Source organism: Clarias gariepinus, chromosome 24 (genome assembly GCF_024256425.1).
Source record: "Clarias gariepinus isolate MV-2021 ecotype Netherlands chromosome 24, CGAR_prim_01v2, whole genome shotgun sequence".
NCBI classification, from domain to species: domain Eukaryota; kingdom Metazoa; phylum Chordata; class Actinopteri; order Siluriformes; family Clariidae; genus Clarias; species Clarias gariepinus.
The window spans coordinates 7,613,807-7,640,772 of record NC_071123.1 but is presented as its reverse complement, the minus strand read 5'-3'; the positions used below and the strand labels follow the sequence as shown (position 1 = coordinate 7,640,772).

The following is a 26,966-nucleotide window of genomic DNA, read 5'->3' as shown; positions in this document are numbered from 1 at the left end:
TTTGTTAAATGTGTGAGATATTATAAAACTGCATATTCTTAAAGTTGCCTCTAACCAGGTTGTCATGCATTTTTTTATTCCAACATTGCACATTTAGACTACAAGTAAATCTAAATATTTTAAAATTGTGATTAATCACAGTCTACGTTGTTCTTTCAGCTGCTCCCGACTAGGGGTGGCCACAGCAGACTATGTGGTCCGTACATACTGTACAAGCTTGGCACAGGTTTTATGCGGGATGCCCATCCTGACACAACCCTCCCATTTTATCTGGGTTTGGGACCGGCACTGCATTCAGTGGTGAGAGCACTGGTTGGGAATCGAACCCAAACATTTCGGCATTGCAGACGAAAGACCTACAATGGAGCTACCAGTGCCCGATTAATCACACTCTGTAATTTACCTAAATGCAGCTCGTCATGGATACTGTATATGGTAATAAAATTATCTCAGCTGATGACTTAAATCACATCTAGAGATTTTTTTTAAATCTCTTGGCACAGGCATATTACAGCTTGTGAAAAAGTGGTTCTGGGAGCATGAGAAATCATTTTTACACATCAATTGACCACATTGTGCACCGTAATCAAAGCTGAATGGAGTCGATTAAAATCTAAGAGTGTATTATTTTTTGTATAGCTGTGTATTTATGTACGGTGATCTTATATTGTACACCATCAGAAAAATCGCTAGAATACAATTTGGTTAATTTAAACCGCAATTATTTAGAAAACACACAAATACAATCATTCTTTTTTTTTTATTGGGCTTTTCTCGCTTTGTTCAAAGGATCACCGTATTGGATTACTTGATCTGCAAGGTCTAGCACAGGTTTTAGACCGGATTCTCTTCCGCTCACCAACCAGCCAATTTTTCCAGACTTGGGACTGGAACACCTCAATGGCTGGTTATACTGTACATTTGAGTAGTTAGAGTTAAGAGCCTTGCTTAAGGGCTCAACAATGGCGTCCCAGCAGTGGCAGGGCTCAAACTTTCCAATCAACGACCCAGAGCCTTAACCATCTGAGCTACATACAAGAATGCATACATTCTTAGATTTTACTTTTTTTTTTTTTTTTACTAGTGCTGTCAATCGATTAAAAAAATGATCATGACATAGACTGTGATTAATCACAATTAATCATCACAATCACAATTAATCATCACAATCACAATTAATCACAACTTTAAAATACAGTGGAACATCTGCATACGAATGCCCTCCCAAATAAATTTTCACCTTAAGATTTGAAATTTTGCATTGGCATATGGAGCATTTTTGGCATCTTAGCTTAATCGAATGCCTGCCAAGTTGCGCGTACGTCCAATAGCCATTCAAACACTTGTGTCAGTGTAAAGCCGAATTAAGCGAGTTTACGAGTTTTTTTTGGCTTTTTTTTTTTTGTGCAAGATTTAGTGAAGCCATAGCACTATGAATCCCAAAAGGTTACCAAGGACGGTAGCAAGAAGAAAAAAGAAAAACTTTCAGTTTGACTAAAAAACTGCGTGAACTACTAGATTAAAATCTTATCAATGGGTTGACATTTCAAATCAAAACATATGCAACGAAGAATAAACCTCATAACCCAAAACACAACCTTTCTTTTCTTCCTCCGCAAACACACTCTCAATATCACTCTGCTTTTGCTTTGTGTGCAATCTCTAATTGTTGCTTGTTATTTCTTATAATCAGTTATTGTCAGATTTGATTTCCCCTTATGCTTGGTTTTCCTTGTATGACAAGTAAGATAGTGACGGATATCAAACTGCATCTATTATACACCCACACTCACATGGGATTTGTGCATAAAGAAGATTAGAAGGAACACAACTACCTGCATAAAGCGTTAAGCATTTCTATTCCCTTGCATATACTAGAGTCATTTTGCAGTGTTAGTATTGCAATTACACATGTGCTAGTCCTTTGTGATTTCTTTTGATGCTAAAACCAGCAAGCCTGCAGGGACGCTCAAGGACTTAACTTGAGGCTTAAAGGCGTAACCTTTTTGTCTTCTCACTTTTCCACTGGGATTTGGTGGAACATCAATTCTTAGAATGGCAAACATTTAATAACTAGAGTTCATATTATTATATTATTATAAGGTGCATGCCTGAATAATAAGCAGGAATGTCAGTTTTGAATTCTGCCAAGGTTTTCCTAGCTAATGCTTCATTTGCAATGACCCTCACCTCCTAAAAAAAAGTCTATCCTCTGGTTATGTGGTAAAAACTATCTAGTCACACTAGAAGATGAAGAATTCTTTTTCTTTTTTGTAGCAGGTCGCCCTCTGGTTGAACGATTTCATATTCATCTCTGTCTGCTTTTGATGCCTAGAGCATTGAAAGCAATGAATAACAGGACCACCTCAGTTAGCATGAGGCTCTGTGCTTTACTGCAACACAAAGAAATGCCTCTTGTCTCAGCGTGCCTCTTTTCAGCTATGGATTTCAATATAATGCAATAAGCCTAGTCAAAAGTCACTTAAATACTGAGATCTGTCACCAGAAATATCACTCATGGGTAACTTTAGACTTTGATATATTACAGTTTAGGCTGTCGTTATGCATGAAATTGGTTCTTCTGGATTTCAGTGTAAATGAGAAGCACACGCAGCAGAGCTAGGACCGAGAAGATAAAACGCTAGAATAATATCCAGCGTAAGGGTTTTAAATATATAACTCGTAAAACCTAATGTATTTAAGGATTTCAGCACATTCAGCACCAGAATTATTGGAACTACAATTTTTTTTATTTTAATCCTGATACTGTATTTGCTTTTATAATAACCACCAGGCCTACTTGTAACTACAAATATTTAATGTAAATGCTTAGATCATTTTAACAGTGATTTGTTAGATCCTTACAGGTTTTAAATGGAGCAATATAAGTACAATAAAAATTATCAATACATGTCAAGTGTGTTAGTGATGGAATAAAAAACAAACTCTGAATCGAAAAGGTGTCGTCATGCTGTCAGCCCTGACCTCGACCTCAGTGAACAGCTTTGGAATGAATTAGAACACATGCCATTCTCAATAATATCGGTGCCCAACCTGAATGAGCACATGCCAGCAGAAGTGTTCCAGAATCTAGTGGAAAGCCTTTGCAGAAATGTAGATGCTGTTATATCAGCTAAGAGGGACAGACATGACCACATACTGTTGGCCATAAAGCATATATTGTTTGTATAAAGGGCGTTCAAGTCAGCCCGGGACTTGTGATGTGCCTCTTAGCCGTAGTTTTAACGGTTTAACAAAAGCTGTTTGTCCGTGAATGACAATCCCTGCCAAGGTGGCTCTGAGCCCACTGAGGTCGTTTCAGCAAGGAGAAAACTGTGATCCATGAAAATCGATTGATAACTTTTTACCAATTTGCAGAAGAGATGCTTCTGTCCGTGAGAACTGTACACACAAGCATTCACAATGAATGGTTGCACATTTTAGACGTGTAGCAGGCAGTCCTATCAGGACTACAGGAGTACTGAGAAAACTTTCTACCATGGTAGTATAAGCCCTAGTGATTTGCCGGAATGAGTGCATTAGTGTAGCAGTGGATTAAATATGTTTTTTAACTCTCATAACTGTGTTCTTTTATTTTGGATCATTAAAAGTCCCAGTTTGACTTGAACACATCCACATCACCTTTGTAATATCCTATTGCCTGTTTCTTTAAAATATACTGTAGATATTACGTTGGAAGCAAACCAAAGCGTTTTCAACACAAAAGAGTGAAATAGTTGTTGGTTGTCATTTTCATAAGAACAAGCTGAAAGGGTTGCATGAAAGACAAACCCTCCTCACAGCAACCCACTAAATGCAATTTGTAGATCTGCACAAAATTTCCATATTTGGTCATAAAAGAAGACTGCAAGCTACTATGAAGATTGATTGCATCATGGATTTGGGATATTTTTACCCAAAACCAATAAACTGATGTAAATATACAAAAAAGGCTGAAGTTCATAAACCCAATCACAAGACCAATGCTTTGCAATGGCCATCCTAGCCCATAGGAAATGGGTATGCATACTATAGTGTATATACAGTAGACCTAAAAATATAAAGAAGCTTGAATTATTCCTCATGGAGTAGGGCCCTAGCAAAAAAAGTTTTCAAATGTGTTATATAATAGAACATAAACATGTTAGAGCCTTTGAAGCCCCAGGCACCAAATAGTAAGTTAAAAGGGTGCCAATAATTTTTTAAAGAAATACAGTAAAATAGAAATATCGCATTACCTTCAAAAACATTATGGGAAAGCAACTTTTAAAAGACACTCTTAAGCTTAATATATTGCTGACTAAATATATTACTTATTTTATGTATGTATTTTGTATTTCATTTATTTTCATAATGTCATTGTGAAGCAGACTGCATGCAATATGGAGGCTGTGGTATTAGATAAAAAGAACACGGGGTTAGAGAAGGAGAGGATACGCCTGGGTGGGTGAGCGATGTGATTTTATTACGTTGCTGTCCCACGGTCACTCCTGTGATATATGGTTGCTGTGGTATCGCCGAGGCCACACCATGGCATTAACAAGAGCGTCATTTTTCACCCACCAAACAGCAAAGTCAACAGTCTGAGGACCTCAGGTTCCAAGACAGCAAATGAAGAGAAGAGGATTTATAAGGGTGAGATGATTGTGTGTGTGCGCATACTGTATGTGTTTGTGTGCGAAACAAAAACAACATTAAAGGTTAAGAAAATATGAAAATATAGATCTTGTACATTTCCAGTTACATTTAACAACTTAGAATCTTAAGCCTCTTCCAAATGGTTGAAATGGTTGAAATGTCACTTCAACCAAATGGTTGAAAAGATACTTTTAAGGTAAACTTATAAACATATTTTCAAATTTACTGTATATTTATGTTGGTGGAGGAGTGCAAATGTTTTTGGGAATTAGCTGCACTTTATTTGTGATATAAAATGAAGCAGTAGAAAAAACATACTATTTATAACCCTAACCTCTACCCCATCCCTATCCCTAACTCCTAACCTCACTTTTCTGACCTCAATCAACCGAGTATTTTATTAAGAAATAGTGACTCACAATGTGCTTGACCAAACGGTTGAGAAGAATGTTAAAGGTTAATGTTGTAGCGCATCTGCAGAACAAGTGATAATTTCTGTTATTTCTTACATTATAGCTCTCTTCTTCCTTTCCTCTGTAAGAAAACATTAAACTACAGCTTTCCCTTTTGACTATTATCAACATCTGACACTTAGGAATCCTTTAAATATATAATATACCTCTCCTTGCAGGAAATGTCACTATATAATATAAGACCTGGAGCTGTCACCAGTGTTAGTAAATTAAGCTGTTCTAGAATCTTAATCAATCAGAATTAAAGAATTGTACAGTGGTGTTACATGAAATTACCTTGTTATACACTATATTATATAATATTCCAGTCTCAATCTTAATACAAGTTAGTGCTGTCATTAGTTATACACAGGGTCTCACGTGTAAGTGTGTGTGTATGTGTGTGTGTGTGTGTGTGTGTTTGCCACCACTATGGTTATGTGCTATTGTGAGAGAAGCAGCACTACAGCGCTACTCACAGCACCAAGCTAAAGATCTGCAGGAACCACAATTTAATAAGGTCTGAGAGTGAATAATGTGCAAATAGTTGCATTGAGTTTCTGTTTTCAAATGTGTGTGTGTAAGTGGATGGGTGTAGATTTCATTTCATATTTAAGGTAGATGCACGGATGGCAACCGACTGGTTCTATGATTAAAGTACCTTTAATATTAATGACAGGGATTTTTTTTTCTTGAGGTTGTATTACACCCATAGTGTGTCTACAATGAATTAAGCAATCTACAGTATTCATACTTTGATCACATTCCCATCCTTCAGTACAAGAAATATTCACAATTATTTTATCATTGTAACTAATGTGCGAGGTAAAGGGGACATGGCGGCTGGCGAGATTAAGCTTTAGGTAAAGTGTAAAATGAATTAGCATTTGTGTGTTTGTGTGTGAGAATGAGACTCACGGTGGTCTAGGATTAGATCCCTCTCTGGTTATGACTCCCTCTTTCTCCATCAGCATCTGCCGGAATGTGCCGACCTTCTGCCTGATCTCCTCTTCTGAGTATCTGCATATAGAACACATCCACTGAGTGAAACACTTTCCCCTTTCTTTCTAACTCCTCCAAATACACACACACACACACACACACACACACGCACACATACATACACATATCACAATCTCCATTATACGTTCGCTATCGTATCCCCAACTATAGAATAATAAATTACATGGTGTGTCAGTACCAATGACAGGAGTCAAATGTCAAATATCATAACATACTGTACATGTAGTGTGTCAAGCGCTGTAATAGCAATGTCATACACACAAAAGAAACAGGTCACAGGATCAGCGAATGTCAGTCATAGATCATGCAAAAGTGTCAGGGAGTGTCAGGAGACTTTCAGTTCTACATCAATCAATGAGATCAACTTATCAAATGGGACTAACATATTTATTACATAAGAATGTCTACATTTCTTGAGATGCAGGGGTTGTTCAATGACCCAAATTAAATAACAGATATGGAAATAGCTCTTGCAGCACCATTAAGGAATAAATCATCAAATAAATATGACAATATGCCAGATTTATCTTTGACATGATTGGCATCTAAGCAAGTTTTGTGGTATGCATTTCTATGCCTTTGTCTTATTATTAGTCCTTCCCCTATGATCTCCTATGCTTACATCACTCTTTGATTTGTTGATTTATTTAATCCCCTTATGTTCCTTTGTGCAATGTGTACATAACATTCATTTCTGAGGTTCTGGGAGCTTAGTTCAGAGTATGTCTGTTTTTTCTGCTTATACCTACTTCCTACATTAATTATGGCTTGCCGTATTTTAGAGTTGCCTTAATTTTTCTATGGATGATGTTGTTGTTGATGTTGATGATGATGATGATAATGCTGGTGGTTGGTATATATACTGTATATATATATATATATATATATATATATATATATATATATATATATATATATATAATAAGGCCGATAGCCAATATCGATGTTTTTAGTATTTCTTTTATTTATTGCCTCTTTTGTCCATGTTTCATTTTTCATTTTGATCGCTTTCATTATAAAAAAATAACTGAACTGTCTTTACGCCATTCATCGCACTATATGTGATGCGCAAATTTAATATAACAACCTAACATAATCTTCTACCACATCACAGACTCTTTTTTGTGGGAAATAACTGTTTTATAAGCCTTTTTAGCTAAAAATACAGCTACCTATATAATAAAAAGAATTTTTCAGTACCCACATAGCCCAACAAAAATAAACAAACAAAATATAAACGTCTTGCTTGGAGTAATTCCACATGGAACATGTCTTACAAGATGTATATCATCAATCCTTTTCTACTGAGCTTTCTCTTATACTCCCGCACAATCACACTTTCCAATATGTGCGCATGTTGTCATGCAAATGACCAAATATGACCCATGGTAGTCCTTGAATGTCATCGCATTTGCTGATAGGCCAATGTCAGTTGACAAGAAAAATATTGGTTGATACCAATGTATAGCCGGTGCATCACTATTAAATACGTTTCTATTGTAAGTCTATTCTAATTCCCTTACTAATTCCAACATTCCACAACACAGAAACCATTCATCAGCAACAATCATCATTAAGTCTATCATGCTTTCTTTGACCAAGTACAGTTTTACAGCTCTTACAAATCAGCCAAACTGACCTAGAACTCTGACACCCAAGAACCCAGTGTACTGTATATTGTGGCATTGCTGAGGTAAAACCAATATGACCAGACCGTACCATAAAGCAATAAAACTTGGCTTGTACATTTTTTTAAACACACTTTGTGGCAACAAAGCCTAGTGTTCTTCTGCTGTAAGGCAGGTACAAGCAAACACAACTCAACATGCCAGGATGACACATGTCAACATATAGACACATAACCAGACACCAGATTTCTTCACAAACAACAATACAGATAGTCCCAGACTTACAAACAAGTTCTATTCCAGAAGATTGTTTGTAAGTCGGATTTGTTCTTAAATTTGACAAAGTGAGTCTTGTACGTCTTTGACAAATGTAAAGAATAGCAATCCACTTGACTAAATCTCTGTCTCCTTTCCCCAAACTGTAACAGCACCTAAGGAAATGAATCTCTATGTAACACTGTTGTCTCTGCGCCTTTAAATTGCAAGTGGAATCCCGGACCCCATTTTGTCTCAGAGCTGTTTTCCACTGTATTGCATTGTGAACTCTGTTTTGTTAAGATTTTTCCAAAATTAGGATTATTTACCATTAGGATAGCTTTATCGGACAGCCATTTTTTATCATTGTACTTTCAGGCTGATCCATTAAACTCAGTGAGGCCGACTTATTTCTCCCGCACACACACACACACACACACACACATACATGAAAATTTGTAACTTAAATGTTTGTAAGTTGGGGACTACCTGTAATTATTATTAAGCAAAGGCTGATTGTTGTTATACCATAGCGAATCAACACTTCAAAACCTACTGTACATCAAAACCTACAATATTTTCAAACGTGCATGGCTAAGCATGCTTAAAAAGAGTGCTACTGTATCTGCATCAGTATACTGTAGATACAGAATAATCATGTGATTAGCCACAGTCAACACGAAGTCCATGCGAAGATCAAATTTAGCAGTGCAGATGGTAGTAGAATGGTTGGCACTCAAACTCAAAATCACTCACACTTGTGCCACTTAGAGCCAAGTAAGCCACGTATGAAGGGTGAATGAAGGGTATCTTCAATATGCTGGAACACATTCTTTGCAGCATATGTGTTAAACCTGGCCTTGAATACCCACTGTGCCTTCACTGTGTCTATTTTTAAATTAGCTAATCATCTAGGAAGGCCAAACTCTCTAAGCTTGCTTTTAAAGTAAAGAGAACAAATGTCTTACAAGACAGGGATTATCACTAACTCATTAGGAAAACAGGAGGCATGACTGATGAATGTCCAAGTCATTCTGGGTTCTCTGACCAGCTGACTGGTAGTTGGGTGATTCCATCTAAAATCAACCAGTGGGTGCCATCACACGATCACAGATTTTGCTGATTTGGTCACTAATTGTTGGTATTGGCATGAAAATAAACCCCCCCAATGTTTTTGTCTCAACTCCCACTCGTTAAAAAATGGCAGCCATCTTGATTTTTAACCTTGATGCACTTCAAGACATGCCACGCCCCTTTTTGAAATTCTCTTTTCCTAGATAACTCACTTGCTATATGTCATATGGAGATAAAACTGGGTGTATTTATGTAATTTTTCATGTAGATTTAGATTCTGCTATTCAGAAACTCCATGCACACAGAGACAGGAATCAAGCCTGGCTGGGAATTGAACCCGGACCCTGGAGGTGCAAGGCGACACCACCACTACACCACCATGCCGCCCACCTATTATTTAATTCTGCTTTAAAATGATGAATCTAACATATACGGAATATCTACTGACTCCATCATAAATAATCCTCCTGCCTGCAGATAGAGGATTATTCTGGGCCTTTCTCCAATAAAATATGGATGTACATCCAAAATAAATCCCTTGTGAGCAGGACATCTGTGTCGTTTAATCTCTAACTAAGAAGGCGACTATAAGGACGAAGTCAAAGTCATTCGTGTAAACATGCAGCTCACGTGCCTCGTGTGCTCATGTGAGTGGAGTCAGCTGTCAGGCACGACAGAAGGCGAGAGCACTGCAGGTCAAGCCAATGTCTGATCCGAGATCAGATCACGACCTCGCCACATGTAAAGCGCATCCTGAGAACTGATGTGTCCGGAACAGGGCGAGAATTTTAAACGCGTTTATCGCCATCTTTTGCGTTCGGATAGCTTTAAAATATAAATAGGAAAGAACATTGGTAAAAAAAGAACAGAATTCGAGTATTCACATTTGGTTCGGCCATTTTTCTGTTATGCAACTTACAGCATTTTAAATATCTTGCATTTAGTCCACTTAGGATTTCTGTGCAACAATTATTCATTTCGCTGATGCTTTTATGCAACCTAATTTACAAGTGAAATTGAGTCGGTAGTGAAATCTTTACAATGCTTAATTTTTTTATCATTAAATCAAGGCCACAATTCACATTATATGCTATACTTTCCCACTCACCCACTCAGTTGTTCCAATATATTAAGGGTATCACTTAATCACAATAAATAGCTCGATATTTCACCCTTTGTGTAAGAAAAGTTTTAAATGTTATCAGCTACAAAGAATTAGCCATGAACGATAAAACTACTGTATATATACAGTACAGAGAACACGCAAACTCCATCCATGCACGAAGACCCGAAACAGGAATCGAACCTGCACCATGCTGCCTTTCTATTTAATAAAAGATTTAAGGCTAGTTCAAGTGACTTTAAGCAATATATATATAAACTATATATATAATTTAAGGCATAATTTTGTGAAACACACAAAAATGTATATGTATATACCTTTCTTTCGGTTTAGGTGTCTTCTGTTGGTGCACTCGATTGTGCAAGAGGATTAACAGCACTACTATTTACTGTACAGCAAAAATGTAACCAATATTTCTTTTGCATATATAATATTTAAAGGATATTTTTAGGGATGCACCGAAATGAAAATTCTGGGCCGAAAACGAAACCGAAATTTTTGGATGCACTTGGCCGAAAACAGATACCGAAACCGAAAATGGCTTCATTAAAAAACATGTTTAAAATATTTTCTTTTTGTTTGTATTAAAAAAAACTAAAAATTAATTAAGCAATCAAACTTTTATTGATAATAAATAACAGTAATAAGGCTGTTTAACAATAACAAAACTTGCTTCCAAGTGCTTCCAAACCGCCGACATACTCCGTGTTTGATGCGTAATGACAGCGCGAACGAGATGGGAGGATGGCAGAGGCGTGGCGACAATTTCGGCTTTTATTTTCGGCGCTTTCTTACGTTTCGGCCGAAACCGATAATGCTATTTCGGCCGAAAATTTTCGGCAGCCGAAATTTCGGTGCATCCCTAGATATTTTAAACTACCATATGGCCTATTTGCTACTGCTGGTAGTTACTATTTTTGCTCAACTTAGTAAATGCTTCTTCCTCTATAGGGGAAATTGAGTGCATGTCTTTTAAGATACTGTACTTTCTGTCAATGCAATTGAGAAGTCAACTCGAGGTACTCTCAAATCCAAGCTTCTTTTCAGTGACATCAGCTTACTGTGGGTGCACGAGGCATTAAAAATAGCATTATCTTATAAATCATAAATAGGTTTGGCAGGCATCGGGGGCCCCCTAAAAGCTTGGGGGACATTGGTGTTGACAAGCTACTGTATATGGTTATACTGTATATGTAAGTATTAGCTTTAGTTTAAGTATAATGCACACATTAGGTCGTTAAATTTTAAACACTGACTATCCAGGTCTCTGTTTAAGACACAAAATATATATCGCTCATAAACCTTAAACACAGCGGCATCCTTTTTCCTACCTCGTCTGTCAAAAGTTGAAAATAATTCATTCCAGCAGTCGGATTACCGCTTAGGATGGAACACTTAATTATATTTTTAATATGTTTGCCCATCTGACTTTTCAAACCTTCACGACTTTCATATCATATCATAAGCAAAGACCTTAACCTGCAAATGCTCACACCACACCAACATTAATTTGAATTAACTGACATCACTGAAACTGAGAATCGCACAGCACTAGATAAAGCTAGACTTTATTAATTCAGATCACGACGCATACTAAATCAAAGAGTACCCAACAAATACACGTACCATTAGATCTCTATTTTCTATTGACTGCTTGAGAAATGTAATTCCTGCATTGGGAATGTGCATGTGGAGTTTGCATGTTCTCCCTGTACTTGGTGGGTTGTACTTGAAGGGCTCTGGTTCTCTCCCAAAGTCCAAAGACATACAGATTAGGTTTACTGGCATTTCCAAATTGCCTATAGTGCCTATACTCTGAATTAGCACCCAGTCCAGGGTGTTCCCCACCTATTGCCCGAAGCCCCCCTGGGATAGGCTAAGATAAAGAGAAAGACATAAAGAATGGGTGAGAGTGTGAGAGAGATTTGAAGTTTTTTTAGCTTTCTTTTATGCTACAGTACTTAAAGCTGATTGTGTCAAAGTGTTCATGTAAGCCAAGAAGCAATCAGGTTGCAACCAAATTCTTGAACTGTGGACACTGGTTCCAGTTCAAATGGGAAACACTGGAGTTGGCAACGTCGACTCTCTGGACACAGCAGTGCGTTATGGTGTAATAATGCACTTGATATTGTCTCAATATACTGTAAAGTACACTAAATACTGGTTTCAGTATGGTGCAATTAGAAATCTGTCTAAATCTGTCTTAATCACTATTAAATGTATGCAAAAAAATGTGCAAGAAGCCTATTTAATTAATACGTCCTGCTGTTCTATGTCAAGAAACAAATGATAAAGATACAATTTCTTTCTTTATAGCTTACATGAATATTGAGAGCGGGATGTCGGGAGAATAAAAGGAAGAGAGCAGTACATGTGATATGAGTGCTTATTTGATTATGTTCTGTGTCTGGGGGGGGGGGATAAAGCACTTTCCTGCACCAGCATAAAATATAAAATCAGTTTCTTCAAAGCATGTCATGTCCCTCACTCACATCTCCAGGTACTGCAGCATGAAAATGATGCTGACAGATTGTGTCTACGTGCGCGCATGTGTGCGTGTGTGTGTGTGTGTGTGTGTGAGAGAGAGAGAGAGAGACCTTTGGCAGAAAAGAGTTGGAAGATGTTCTCTTAGTAAAGAAAGCCCATTCTGATGCACACGCCTATTCACAGTTATTATTAGATCAGATATTGATCTCCTCTTCTGGATAATGTGTTTTAAATGCACAGTAGTCTGGTATAGTATGTGCTGACATTAGGAGGTCAGGGGAGTGTGGATTTGATAGCTCGGGCTCATAACTAATGCAGTAAACTGCCAAAATGAATGACTGCATTGAGTTATATACAGCGTGTGCTTTCAATGCTCATATTAGTTTCTCTAGATCGTTGTATCGGTAGAGGCCAGATACTGATACAGATATCTGGGCGGGATGCAATACTTCTATTTCATGGCAAAAGTTGAAGCAGCAAAAAATTACACTGCTTGCATGAGAATTCGAGTCTGGTTGCACTTTTGCTCTTTTGCTCAGCACACTGTAAGAGCAATGCCCAAAGTCAACCGCAGCATAAAGAAAGTCAACGGTAATAAAAAATAATACTTAGCCATTCTATTTTAGTACATGTGCCCTTGGTTGCCTAATACTGTAATGCACCAAGATATGGTTCAGAGAACCCTCTTGTTAAAAAGCTTCATCTTACAGTACCTTAAGCTTGTGAGCACATCCTGAGTGGAGTTCACAATCTTGGGGTTTGTGATGTGTCTTAAAGGTCCGATGAACTCACTCACTCACTGTCTATACTGTACAGGGTCACAGGGGGCCTGGAGCCTATCCCAGGAGGCTTAGGGCACAAGGCGGGGTACACCCTGGACAGGGGGACAATCCATCGCAGGGCACACACACACATACAGTCACTCACGAACTGCGGGCAATTTGGGAACACTAATTAGTCCACCAAGCACGGGGAGAACATGTAAACTCCATGCACACAGAGACAGGAATTGAGCCTGGCTGGGAATCCAACCCGGATCCTGGAGTTGCAAGGCGACTACACCACGAGCCACCCAATCAGAAGGACTATATATTAATATTTGAAGCCAGGTTTATCTTTAATTCCTTACCCATCCGTTGTCTATAGCTGGCCTAAACATCTACACATTTAGTCTGGTCTATTTAGTGCAGAAGCTCCAGAATTTAACATTGGACCCAAGCTTATCACTCAAATACATGTCATTTTCTTCACTGTTAAGCATGGAATGAGCCAGATTAATCTTAATTGATTTGCTCAGGCATTTTGAATTTGCTAATATTACATGCCTTTAATCTCATTTGGACTTGGGGCTTCCCCTGCTTGTAGACAAAAAAAAAGGAAAACAAGATCTATCGATGCGCATTTAACTAACATTAAGCACATACAGTATATAATAAAGGCGGCATGGTGAAATAGTGGTTCGCACTATGGCCCCGCTCTTCCGGCATCAAGGGTTTGATTTCCGCCGCTGGTCTAGTTTTGCATGTTCTCCCTGTGCTTGTTGGGTTTCCCCCAGGGTACTCTGGTTCGCTCCCACAGTCCAAAGACACCCAGTTTAATCTAACTGGTATTTTTAAATGGATTCTTCTGGAGACTGGGAGGCTTGCCGCAACTCCGCACAGGATAATTGGTACAGATAATAAATTAATTTGTATAATTACTGTAACATCGACAATTGTATATTGATTAGTGGTGTATTTTTAGTTTCGGGTCAAAAGAAAAAGAAACTACAAACTTTTACCTACGAAGATGACCTGTGAAATTCCAATTCTATTGGAAACACCATTGCAAGTCTTCTTTTTTTTTGTTTTCTTTCTAGTGAGGAAACCCACTACGCGCTGGCAGGAAATGCAAACTCCACAAACCCAGATTCAAACTGCCAATCCTGAGGGTGCGAAGCCACAGTATTTTTTCGCTCTTTGTCTCTTTTATTCTAGGGCTTGTCACATTGGATCATTTCATCTGCAAGATCTGGCACCAGATTTTCTAACTAAGCTTGGGAATGCCACTGCGTGAGGTGGCTGGAATGTGTGGAGCGGAGTAGCTGCATAGTACTATATAGAAATTTATGTGTCTGGCACCAGGATGTTACCTGCAGCTCTTTTAAGTGCTTTAAGACCTCCATGGATCCGACTTATTTATCCAGCACTTTCCCTGGATTCTTCATCAGATTCAGATCTGGTTAATTTGGAGATCAGACCAACGACCCTGAACTCTTGGCCTGCTACTTTGAACTCTTTGCACAGCAGGTTCTGATGCACTGGGTGTTCTGATAACTTTCTATCATAGCCAGCATTGACTTTTTTCAACAATTTGTGCTACATTAGCTTTTCTGTGGGATCGGACCAAACAGGTTATGCTTTGGTAAGTCTTGGATGCCCATGATCTTGTCATCAGTTTACCGCTATATAATTGTTAATTACTGTTAATGTCATGGCTAATCAGTGAATACTGTAACCATAACATCTCTATCAACTCTGCCTTATATCTGTTTGTACCAACTTCCTTTTTTTCCACTAAGCCCTTGAGCTGTCTAGTTGGTGATAAAAAAAAAGAGTAGATTTTTAAAAAACTGAAATAAAAGAAATACAGCTGCTTCCAATTCATTTACATAAAATACACACCGGTGGTTTTGAACGCATCCGCAGTAAACAGCAGAGGTTAAAGATGTTCAGTAAAGTCTTTAGGAATGCTTCCAGCAATGCAGAAATCAAGCGCCTTTTCCTTGTCCCCATCCATTTCTCATAATTGTACAAAATAGAAGGAACCGATTTTCTGCACCGGCATTCCTGCAGGGCGTGTGGTGCTCAAACAGCACTCGTAAACATGGCAGGGCACAAATCGCCCAGTCTGACAACCGGCAGACTCGCGATGTCAAACAGCGGCATTTTTCAATTTAGTTTAGCATGCCGCTACCGGAAAATGAAATCAGAGCAGCATGTCCTGACTGTGGTGTGAGGCTGCCAAGGCCTCTTGTCACAATGTTTGCCCTCGGTATAATGCAATTTCGGTACTCGGCATCAAGTACCAGCACCTGCGTGAAAATAGACGACTAAATCCCCTGTTTGTACACACTTTGCTTCGATCATTTTTTTATGAATGACACACACCTCCCTTTTTTCACTTGATTTCGATGTGGTTTTCTATGTGTTATCATAATTGTTATGACCACGTCAAATAATAATGTTGAATTCAACTTTATTAGGAGCACTTGCACTCCTGGTCTTCTGCTCATCCTCCTCAGGTTTGATGTATTCTGATATGCTTTTTTGCTCACAGCAATTGTAAATACTTGTCAATAAGATAAAATCCTTTCCTTTCTTCTTTGAATTTATTTTTTTGTACCACCAGCCTACAAAAAAGAATGATAAGAAGTGGAGGCAGTAGGGTGGACTATATTCTTGACAGATAATTTGCCTTTAGAGGATAAAAATTGAAGGAAAAAGACAAAAACAGCAATAGAACTGTTCTGTGTAAACAACAGAGCCTGTTAAAGACAAGCCCGACCTTTCTGTTTCTATTTTCTGGCTTTCCTATTCAAGGTCATGACCAGGCATCAGACTTCTGCATCCTACTGCAGTGCAGTGTCGTACATAACTAGCTGTTAAGGATGTGTAAATAGCTGTTATATATTAAGCTTAAGATTGCACTAGCTGAAAACACACATATTTCAAACAACATGATTTCACCCAAGATCGCGGTAACCAAGGGCAACCATCATGCATTCAGTGCTTCTGGTCACAAGGGATCCGTTACAACAATACCAGGATTTATCAGCCTCCATGCAGAGGACCTTTACCACTGCCAGCCAGAGTGTGTGTGTGTTTTTGTGTGCGTGTGTGTTGATTTATCTCTTCTTGCTCAATAAGCTACAGAAAGCAATTGGATCTGATGCGGGTAAAAGGGAAGGAAGTGAGTCTGCACTTATTATAATCTTATTCATACCTGCTCACACTACTAAGCTATAAAATATTCAAGAGATATTTAATAAAGCAGTGTTCTTTTTAACACACATAGATAAATACACTTATATAACACACATAATATAATCGGTATATTACACCATAAAATAGAGAAATGAAGAAAGATCACAAGGTCATATTGTGAAGTAAAAAGACACTTTCAATTCAAGCTGGAGAAATAAAGCCCTTCTAAACCTGTGGTTCTGAAAAATTAGTCCAATACAGAAAGAAGTGCCCAAAACAAGCAGTTCCTCAGATGACCATTTGGATCTGGCTCCAAAAATAAGTCAATCCCCATGGACCGGCATTGTTATTGTAAATGCCCAGCTTTATAACAGAAATAAACATGTTTCCATACAGTAGCTACATTTCTCGTTCATGACATCTGTAAAAGGTAAAATCTTCCATAACTTATCAGTTTAAATCAAGGTACCAGTTAAAAGACTTGGACACACCTTTTAAATCAATGTTTTTTATTTTGTAATTCATTTTCTACATTCTTAAACAATACTGGCGATTTCAAAACCATGAAATTACACATGTGGAATTAAGTAGCCACTGTATGAGCACCACTGTATTGGCTGTGGTGGCTCAAATAGTTAAGGTTGTAGCTTGCTGGGTTTCAGATGGTTATGGGGTTTAAGCCCCTGCACCGTCCCGTTGCCACTGGGGAGCCCTTATTCAGGGCCCTTAACCCTATCTGCTCCAAAGGTGCTGTATCCTGGCTGACCCTGTGCTCTGACCTCAGCCCCCTAATTGGGATTTGTCGAAACTACAACTTTCATTTGGGATTAATAATTAATTATTATTATGTAAATAAATAGCAACAAAAAAAGTAAATTGTTATTTTTTACAACACGGCAGTCAGCTGTTCTGGAATAGTTCTCGCAAGAACAGTACTGTCAGGTGCATTTGCAAAACCCATCGAGCACCCTGATGAAATGAAGACCATTCCAGGAGATCAAGACGACAACTTGCAGTACCTCGGTTGCAAAGGAGAAATTCTTTCATGAAGGCTTTAAATAGCATAGAAAGAATACAAATCAGGAAAGACCCAGTGGAATTAGAAGGTGTGTCCAAACCTTTGTCTGGTACCGTATATTAAGTGGTACATAATAAGGGGGCGTGGCTGATTAGAGCTGCGTTGTAGTTGTCAAACCGCTAGCGGTCTTCCATGCATGGATATGCTAACTGGATTCATTGCCTTATGTTTGTCCGTGTGATAAATCAGTTCCTATTATCACTTACACTACAGTAGTTATTATAAACAGCTGTTCCATCAGCCTCTCTTTTTTTCTCTGACTTCAAGTCAAAAAGAAACCAAAGCTTGTGATGTTAATTACTGAGAAATGAGAAAGTGCACAAACTCCTCCACCCTACAGACTGTCTAATGGAAGAAAACTTGCTGAATCGTACAGAATGTTGATGCTGAAAACCACTAACTAAAAATATGCAGTAGACCCTGGAAATAATAATATTTTTGCAAGTAAACATATCTTGAATAAAGTCAAATGTATTTACAATTTTGTACTTACTAAAAGAAACTATAGCACGTATTTCTAGATCTAGTTTCCTATTTTTTTTTTTATTTCTTATGATGTAATTTTTTTTATTATTTCCTTTCTAAATAAAAGCAAAACGATTGGACAGTAAAAACAGAATATAGTAAAATATGTCTCGAAAAAAGCTATTTAATGTAGTCATTTAATAAAAAATAATAGATACAGCTTGCCGGATTCAAATGTTTTTTACTTGGTAAGATGTCATTTTTACCAATGTATTAAGAATTATACGGTTCACTTGTGACCTGTCATATCAAGTCAAGTATTAAGTCTCACAGGACATTATTTTGAGTTTTATAAAATCAGTTGATAAATATATTATCTTCCTGATCCTTCAACATACAGTAAGTGAGAAAGTTTGAATCCTACTGTAAACATTGTTTTAAAGCACTTTAATAAATAATGTCCAGGCTGGTTACTCCTACAGTATTTAAATGTATAGCATAAGTATCCGCTGTTGACGGGAAAAGAATTTGTAAAAATAGTGAAAAGGTTAAAGCTAAAAATGAGCTAATCAGCTATTATGTAATCAGCGACATAATTATTTCAGGTAGAAAAATTAGATCAGATAAAGATTAAGTTTTGCCTTAAAATGACTCTAGTATGTTAAAATTTACTTATACCAATTCAGCGCTGTTACTGCAGCGGTAAAAATAATAAGTAATCCCGGTAAAAATATTCAGTTTAGATTTTCTTATTAATATCTATTGGTGCAGGTGTTCATTGACATTGAACAAGTAGCTGGTTAGTAAAATAAATCCAGCATATAACTGGTCATGAAATCACTTTTACTCAACATTTTGATTTCACTTATGGTGCAAGTTAAACCTCAGGCTCATACCTATGTACTGCAAAAGTTTCATAAAATTCTGTCCAGCCAGTTTTGCTTGATATAATTATGTTCAAATAAAGATTTTTATAGTGATAATAACACTGGGCTCCCAGTTCAGGTATTTTACAGTCTCTTACCTCGGACTGCTGCAGATATGTTTCCTCTAATGACCCGTGTTTTATCTCACAGGGGCGCTTCACATAACTGCTTTTTATTAGCACCACAGTTTCGGAACATATGAGAGAAACAGGTATTAAACTTTCTGCAGGGAGAATAAACATGCATCGATCTGTCCATTCATCTTTGAAGATTCAGTTTTTATAGTCAACGTTCCGTTTTTCAGAGTAACCCATGCTGTGTCACGCTTTCGTTTCTGTGTCTTGACATGTGGCGGCTTGTAGGTGTGTTTCTGTATCTTCCGGATACTCTGTCTATACACAGAAAACTATCACATTGATTGGCGTTGTTGAGTGATGCGTATAGCCACGCCCACAGCGATAAATACATTTTAAAAAGTGGCTTATGCTGTGACATAATCTGGCACATAACTGCTCATAACTAAACATTTTGATTTCATTCATGGTGCAGGTTTAACCTCAGGAAAATACCCAAGTAATGCCAAAGTTTTATTAAATTCTGTCTGTTGTGACATACTGTACAGACAGACAGACATACTGTACAGACAGACATTTTTCTGAGACTGGTATCGGCTCGTCCAATGTATGAAATGTAAAGATATGATTGAAGGAGCGAGCTCCGACCAATGTACAGACAAAACCTTTCTTTGATACGGATCCCTCCTCATAAACAAACTTACACTGGCTATATCTCAGCAAACAAATGTCATACCTTAATAAACATGGTATTAAAATGAAGCTTATTGAACCAGAAATGTAAAAATATGCATAATTCAAATCACCCAAAATGCAACTTGATCCCTGATCTGATGTGACGATTCACATTTTTATTTTTAGCTTTTTATACAAGTCTACAGTACTGTGCAATATCCAGAGCCTTACAGAATTTATTCATATTTTGATTCCTTTCTTGTATTTTTAATGTAGTCTTGAGTTTTAGAGAAATGTTTTGTGTTTGTTAAACCTCACAGTGACCTATGAATCATTCAAGCATTTAAAAACAAAGCATCCAGGTACATATGATGGCAGATGATCAGGCAAGTGATTAGTTGAAAAAAAACAAGAGGGGAAAAGAGGTTGCTGTTGTGGTTGTTATCTACATAACCAATTTTAAAATTGTAAAATATTCGTTCTTTTGTCTTTAATTGGATCAACATTATTTTATTTTATTTAACTTAATATGAAGAAACGAGGACTGACTCAAGATTTTTGCACAATACTATATACAGTATAAAATCACCTGTTATAATAGAACCGGAAAAAGGCAACATATTACAAAAATTACATTAATATAAATCCATTGCTCATCTTCCATCCAGAACTACTGTCAAAGCTGTGCTTTTCTTAAAAAAAAAAAGCATAAACCGCACACACACACACACACACACACACACACACATACTGTGTGTATATACCGTATATATAACTGCGGCACCCTGAGAACTAGAAAATCATAATCTTTGGACAGATTTGCCATTTAAATCACAAATACTTTCAACTCAAGCATTTCTCAAGCATATCTTTTTGCTGCCTTCTGCGTTTAGACTTCTAACTTCTACCTTAAGATTTTGTAAGATACTTTTAGGTAGGTATGTTTAACATTCATTTCTCAGAAATGGCAATGACAAATGCATGACAGATGAGTTAGAAAGAGGTTGAAAAACACACGATGATCATGATGAGTGCATGTGTTTTTATGAAAAAGCTATTATCTAATATTTTTTTATTAATTACATTGTTTTACATGGTTCATTTGTAGGTGTGACAATAAACCTTATGAACTGTTGGTCAACTTTCTAACAGACAATATAGTGTCTCTATTTTTCTCTTGTTCAGGTTTGGTCCTTCTTATCCTCCCCCTCCTGATTTTATGGCTGATCCTGCTTTTTGTGCGCGTGAGTGTGTGTGTGTGTGTTTGTGTCTTGGGAGGAGCAAGAAGTAGACAGGCTGCTGATAAGAGGGGAGTTGCAGACGACTAATTGGCTCCCAGGGCAGAGAGGCAATAAAACCCATCTGATGATGAATGCCCTCTGGCTGCAGTCACAGTACATATGTTATATATGTGTGTGTGTGTGTGTGTGTGTGTGTGTGTGTGTGTGTGCGTGTGTGTCCTGTGTTGCTTTGGGATGACACCTGAGTCTGGAAAAATCCGAATAAGAAAAAGGGCACTGATTAAAATGTCTGTGTGTGTGTGTGTGTGTGTGTGTGTGTGTGTGTGTGTGTGTGTGTGTGTGTGTGTGTGTGAATACACGTGTGTGTTTGAATAGTTCCCAGTATTTTTTTTTATAGTGTGATCATTCACTCTAAGCTAAGCTATACACACCCTTTCCATCCCCTACATCCAACTTTTTGCATCTTCATTGCTCATTTTATTCAAATATCTTTAAACTAAATTTATTTGCACGGTTCATCTCCAAACACGGTTAGCTTATGCAAGCCCCTGGAGTAAAACTCTACAGGGAGAATTCATCAACTTAGTACACATTCTCATTATTTCCCATTATGATACAGCACTGCTACAACTCTCTCCGTACAGAAACGCACGGAGTAAACAGCCTTGTGCTATTTTGCATCCCCTGTTGTGTTGGCACATCACCATTATCATCATTTGAATTCTATCCATGTTTGAGTTTTGCACACCACATTGCCTGGCGCATTGGGATTTCACTCACGTGCATAGCAGCTGAAGAGGTAAATATGAAGAAATGCACGAATTCTACAGGAAACACAGAAGTGCAGGATTCTGTACTATAGCTTTTAACTACACTGCAATTGCACAACTGCATGCTCTCGAATTCTACATTAGTTAAAATATAACACAACACATTAGACTTTGTTTGGAACTAATAGGAACTAGCCAGCGAGCTAGTAAACAACTCTGTACTGTCATAGCCCGTAAGACATTTTACTATGGTGTGTAGTATGGTAAACTATGATACGCTATAGTATAAACTATAATACGTAATAATAAAACCATACTTATTACCATGGTAGGCACCATGAAACCTACTACAGAGAGTACCCTGGTAGGTACAATGGTACCATGTGGTACATGTACTATTGTATATCATGAAATACGCAAACAAATACCATGATACAGATCCCATTAGGCTACTGTGGTATGTATATTATGGTAAAAAAAAATTATGGGATCTAGTAATCGGCATTCCATCTCTTTTCGATGAGCCAGATTATTTGGCTCAGCTAATCAATAAAAGCCGCCACGTTCGGCTCCCAAATGGCTCTTTATTTAGTACTACGTCTGGCTTTTAAAATTTAGGCAAATTTTGCAATATTTTGACCTATAATTGTTATTTGTGCACCTACATCACTTCAATTAGTAATGTAATGCAATGATACTAAACATTATTTTACATTATGTTTGGAATAACATAATTAATATACAAGCATCCAACACTATTACATACTGTAATGAATTTGTTGTCAGTAATGAAAAACCCTAACCCTGGCCCTTGTGCACAATTCCAATGCCACTGAGATGGCAGCAAGTACAGTAGATCGATTTACTTACCCATGCCAATATTTGCCATGACATTTCAAAATGTCTCACTTTCAATATTTGACATGTTATCTATATTCTATTCTGAATAAAATATTGAAATTTGAAACCTCCACATCATTGCATCATTCTGTTTTTATTCACAATTTGTACAGTGTCCCAACTTTTTTGGAATCGGGTTTGTACGTAAGGATTTAAATGGCAGCATAGTGGCTTAGTGGTTAACACTGTCGCCTTGTACCTCCAACACCCGGGTTCGATTCCCGCCTCTTGTGCATGGAACATGCATATTAAGCTAATTGGCTTTCTCAAATTGCCCATAGTGTGTGCATGAGACCACTAATTTACAAAGTTCTCTAATATATTGTTTGTCAGCTAGCTTACAGAGTCATATTCCCTGACATTTATTTAACATCCAAGAAAGCTGTCAAAATATACAACACTAATCAAAACTAATTTGCTATTTTAATAGCAAACATTTTGCTCATCACTTCTGAGGCTGACTAGCTAACTGCCAAACTAGCTTGCCCTGCCACTTCTAATATTTCTTTTAACAGAATATAACTAGCTAGTACACAGCTATAAGCTAGCTCACAATGCCAAATTATTTGCCATTGATTTAATGATAAAAAAACAACCATTAAAACAGCTTGGCTAATCATTAGCCAGCTAAAGCTAAATTTGAGACATTTGTTTTACAGCAGTTTAAAGATCTTAGCACCTTAGCATTTTAGCAAATGAAATATTTTGAATTCACCAAACCAATCCATAATTTTTTCAAATAAGGTTACAAGCCAAATATAAATCATTAAGCTTATTTCTAGTCAAATGTTGTAAAAGAAGCTAAATTATCTGCCAAATAGAACAAGACGTTTTTGCAGCCCTTTGCAGTAAGCATAATAATCTTATATTTGGTTTGTTGTAATAATGTAAGAAATTATAGAAATGTTTGACTAGATTCAAGAATATTTCACATACTTGATTAGAAAAGTTATTAAACTAACACAGCTTGTACTGAACATATGTTTATTATAAAGGGTTTAATTTAAATCTCATAAGCTAGCTTGATATCTATTGGGTTTTCCAGAAAAGCTACAGTAAATGTTTACCCGTCTCCACTCAAACTGTTTAAACCAACCATCCCCCATGAATTTTCATTTCAATCACTAATTGCACGGCAATTTTCAGGAGCAAAAGCTGCTTCATGGGGTGCCGGTGTGAACGTGTGCCGGCCGTTTGGCAGATGGTCATGCTCTCCTGCCTGACATCCAGCTTCTTATCACACTCATCAATCTAATGGTCAGAACTTTTAATGAGGAACAAACCATCTGCTGGTCTAAAAAGGGGGGTTGGGACAGACTAAATGGATTAGGTGTATTACTGTAAGCAGCTTTACTTGGTATAGGGAATATGGGAAGAAAGGGGTGGGGAGCTTAAATAAATGGCTTTTCAGCAGCAGAAACGAGAGTGTGTATTATAAGGGTTTGAGTGCATGGGTTTAAAACCAAAATCAAATTAGTACAAATTAATCCACACAAGTGAAAGACTTATGCATTGCTCATTCAACGTTAATTTCTTTCCAGTAGTTAAATGATTTTTTTTGCAAGCACATACACACTCTTGATCAACATCCTCTACAAATCACCAAGTCACACACCTTCTAGATCATTAGTCACTTCTTACTTGTACCTGACTTCCTTACAAAGCCCAAGAGAGAGCTGGCATAGACTGCTGGAGTGTATATGTGTGTGTTTGTGTGCAGGTGTGTGTGCGTATTCTGTTTGGCTGCCTGAAAGAAAGCATTACTTTTTCCCTCACCCTGACATGACACTCTTCATGTACACCCATGCAGTTTCTTACCCCTGTTCCTCCATCATCTCCTGCAGCTCCATGCACTTTAGCTCCACTCGTCTCTTTCTTTCATGGTCCAGGATTTCGCGGCGAGCCTTCTTCACCAGCACAGGCTTTGGCGGCGCGGCTCCTTCTTCTTCTTCTTCCGGTTCTTCGTCGCCATTGGGGCGTGTGGCGGCACCCGGGGCACCGTTAGCACTGGTCTCGGGAGAGGGCACCTTCGCCCCGTCGTACATGGCCACAGCACTTTTGAAAGAGAGAAATAGCAAGCGAACAAAGTTACTGAATAAATCCTTTACAAAGATATATCTTATCTTAATTTATAAGAATAAGGAGAATAATTAATAGTCTGCAAAATTAATAATGCAAAAACCCTTGCTTTAAAATGGCAAAAAAAAAAAACTTATATATGCTTGATTATCAGGATTCATAGGCAAGGATCAACATTATTTTACTCCATTAAGATAGATTTGGCACAAGGTTGCAATTGGAAACAGCATGTCCATAGGAGGTGTTCTTTATAATTTGGCTAATTTAAGCCAAGATCTTGTTTTAAAGTGAATATTCAGAAATGTGATACATTTCCAGAAAACAATATGCCACAGAAATCAAAGGGAAATCAAAGTTTAGAACCATTGCGCACCACAGTTAACCTTTTTTCATGCAAAAAAATGACAAAGACATTTTTTTACCTTTCCAACGTAGATTTTAGTTAATATTTTAGAGGGGGTTTTTTTTGTGTGTGTCCTGACAACCTGACAACCCTGTTTGTTAACTCCCAGGCCAAAATAACTATGACTAATTGTAATGTGAATTTTAGAAAGTAATTTATAGGTTCATTTCAGAAATTAATCCCAATTCATAGTTTCATATTGCATATCATATAATATGAAAAATTAATTGCTCGCAGCCTGTTTGCTTGGTTGCATTTTTTGAAGCCTGCTTATTAATGTGGGCAGAATAGCATTAAAAAGTACTTTATGGGTGACGGACGAAGACATTTTAATTGACTCTGAGATGGCATAGCTCGTTATTGTTAATTCTCATGAACACGGGATTCCTGGGTTAATTTGCATATATGATCAGTTAGTTTATCATGTAACATGTAATATGTAATAACAGTACGTTTTAAAATTTATTATAACTTTATATAAAGTTATGCGCATCAACATATCAAATTCACTAAATAACTTATTAAAGTGGTTATGATACTTGACATTGTTTTCTCTGTCTTTGACTATTGTTTATAATTTACCCGTACCCTAGACAACAGTCTGGATCTTTCGCGGGGGTGTTCATGTCAAACCAGGACATGGGATAAAATTTCTTGTGAACAAAGAACAGTGAAAAGAAGTGAAGACTTCAAGCACAGTGCGAGGATGAGACTCAGCCACAGTGAAACAGTTAAATAGCGGAAATGTTTTAATGAAAGACCATACATCCCTAAATAATGATCCGGGCCGAGGAGGATCGGAGCCCATTGTAGTGTTCCGGTGAGCATTCAGCATGTATAAAGCATAATTCCAAGCAGAACAGAATTTTTGGTGACAAATTGAGAAAGACACTCATATGTGTGTGGGATCATGAATACCACTTGCACATTAAAGGATCTAGGTTGGTTTGTTATTGCCACATCCCGTATACTATCCCGAACCCACTACCAGCCATTTCCATATGGTTGAGCCATTTAAGGAGCTCCTTGGAGGCCAGAGTTGCAGACATGAAGCAGTCAGTATGATCATGGCTTTGGCAACTAAGAAAACGTTTTATCTTGATGGTATCCAAGCATTAGTGAAACAATCGGATAAGTACTTTAGTCTAGCCGGGGTTTATATAGAGAAATAATGGGAGCTTTTTACTCTTATAATTTTGTCCTATTATTCTGGACTGTATTTGACTTGAATATCTCTCCTAGTTACCCAAGACTAAAAGGCATATGGTTCATACATCTACCTGACACACACACCAAAAACAAAATAATGACAGGATGAGAGAGAGATTGAAGGATGGATAGGTCTATTGTCTCCACCTCTCTGGGCCGGAAGCCAGTTAGCTCCATTAATAGACTCATTTTTCATAACGGGGAAAATGTTACCATGGAGTTTAATCATTGTCACTGTTAAACAGCCTGAGGTCCTGTGATTCATTCTGTGCAATAAACGTCCCTCGCTTACAGTGTTCCATTACACAGATAAAGTTTAAGTCAAAAAATCACAATATGTTATTTAGTTTTACATGGTTAGCTGAGTAATGATGTAAATTTGTCTATATTTGAATAGAAAAACAACAGCAGTGCATTTAGCCTGTCTTTTGTCAAGCCTCCTTTAGTCCGGGTGTTAAAAGGCGCAAGGCAGAAGGGGAGCATTTAGCAAACAAGCCGTGC

The 26,966-nt window shown here is 37.5% G+C and overlaps 1 protein-coding gene across 1 annotated transcript in view; it reads right to left on the bottom strand.

Annotated features, from left to right (window-relative positions):
* The window catches only part of srrm3 (serine/arginine repetitive matrix 3), a 100,213-nt gene that overhangs the window by 25,975 nt on the left and 47,272 nt on the right, over positions 1-26,966 (bottom strand). The window contains exons 2-3 of the mRNA XM_053485986.1: positions 24,593-24,829; positions 6,009-6,110 (exon numbers count right to left, since the gene is read on the bottom strand). Of these exons, the coding sequence (XP_053341961.1) occupies positions 6,009-6,110; positions 24,593-24,819 (329 nt within the window). The 5' untranslated portion in view covers positions 24,820-24,829. The remainder of the gene's footprint in view (positions 1-6,008; positions 6,111-24,592; positions 24,830-26,966) is intronic.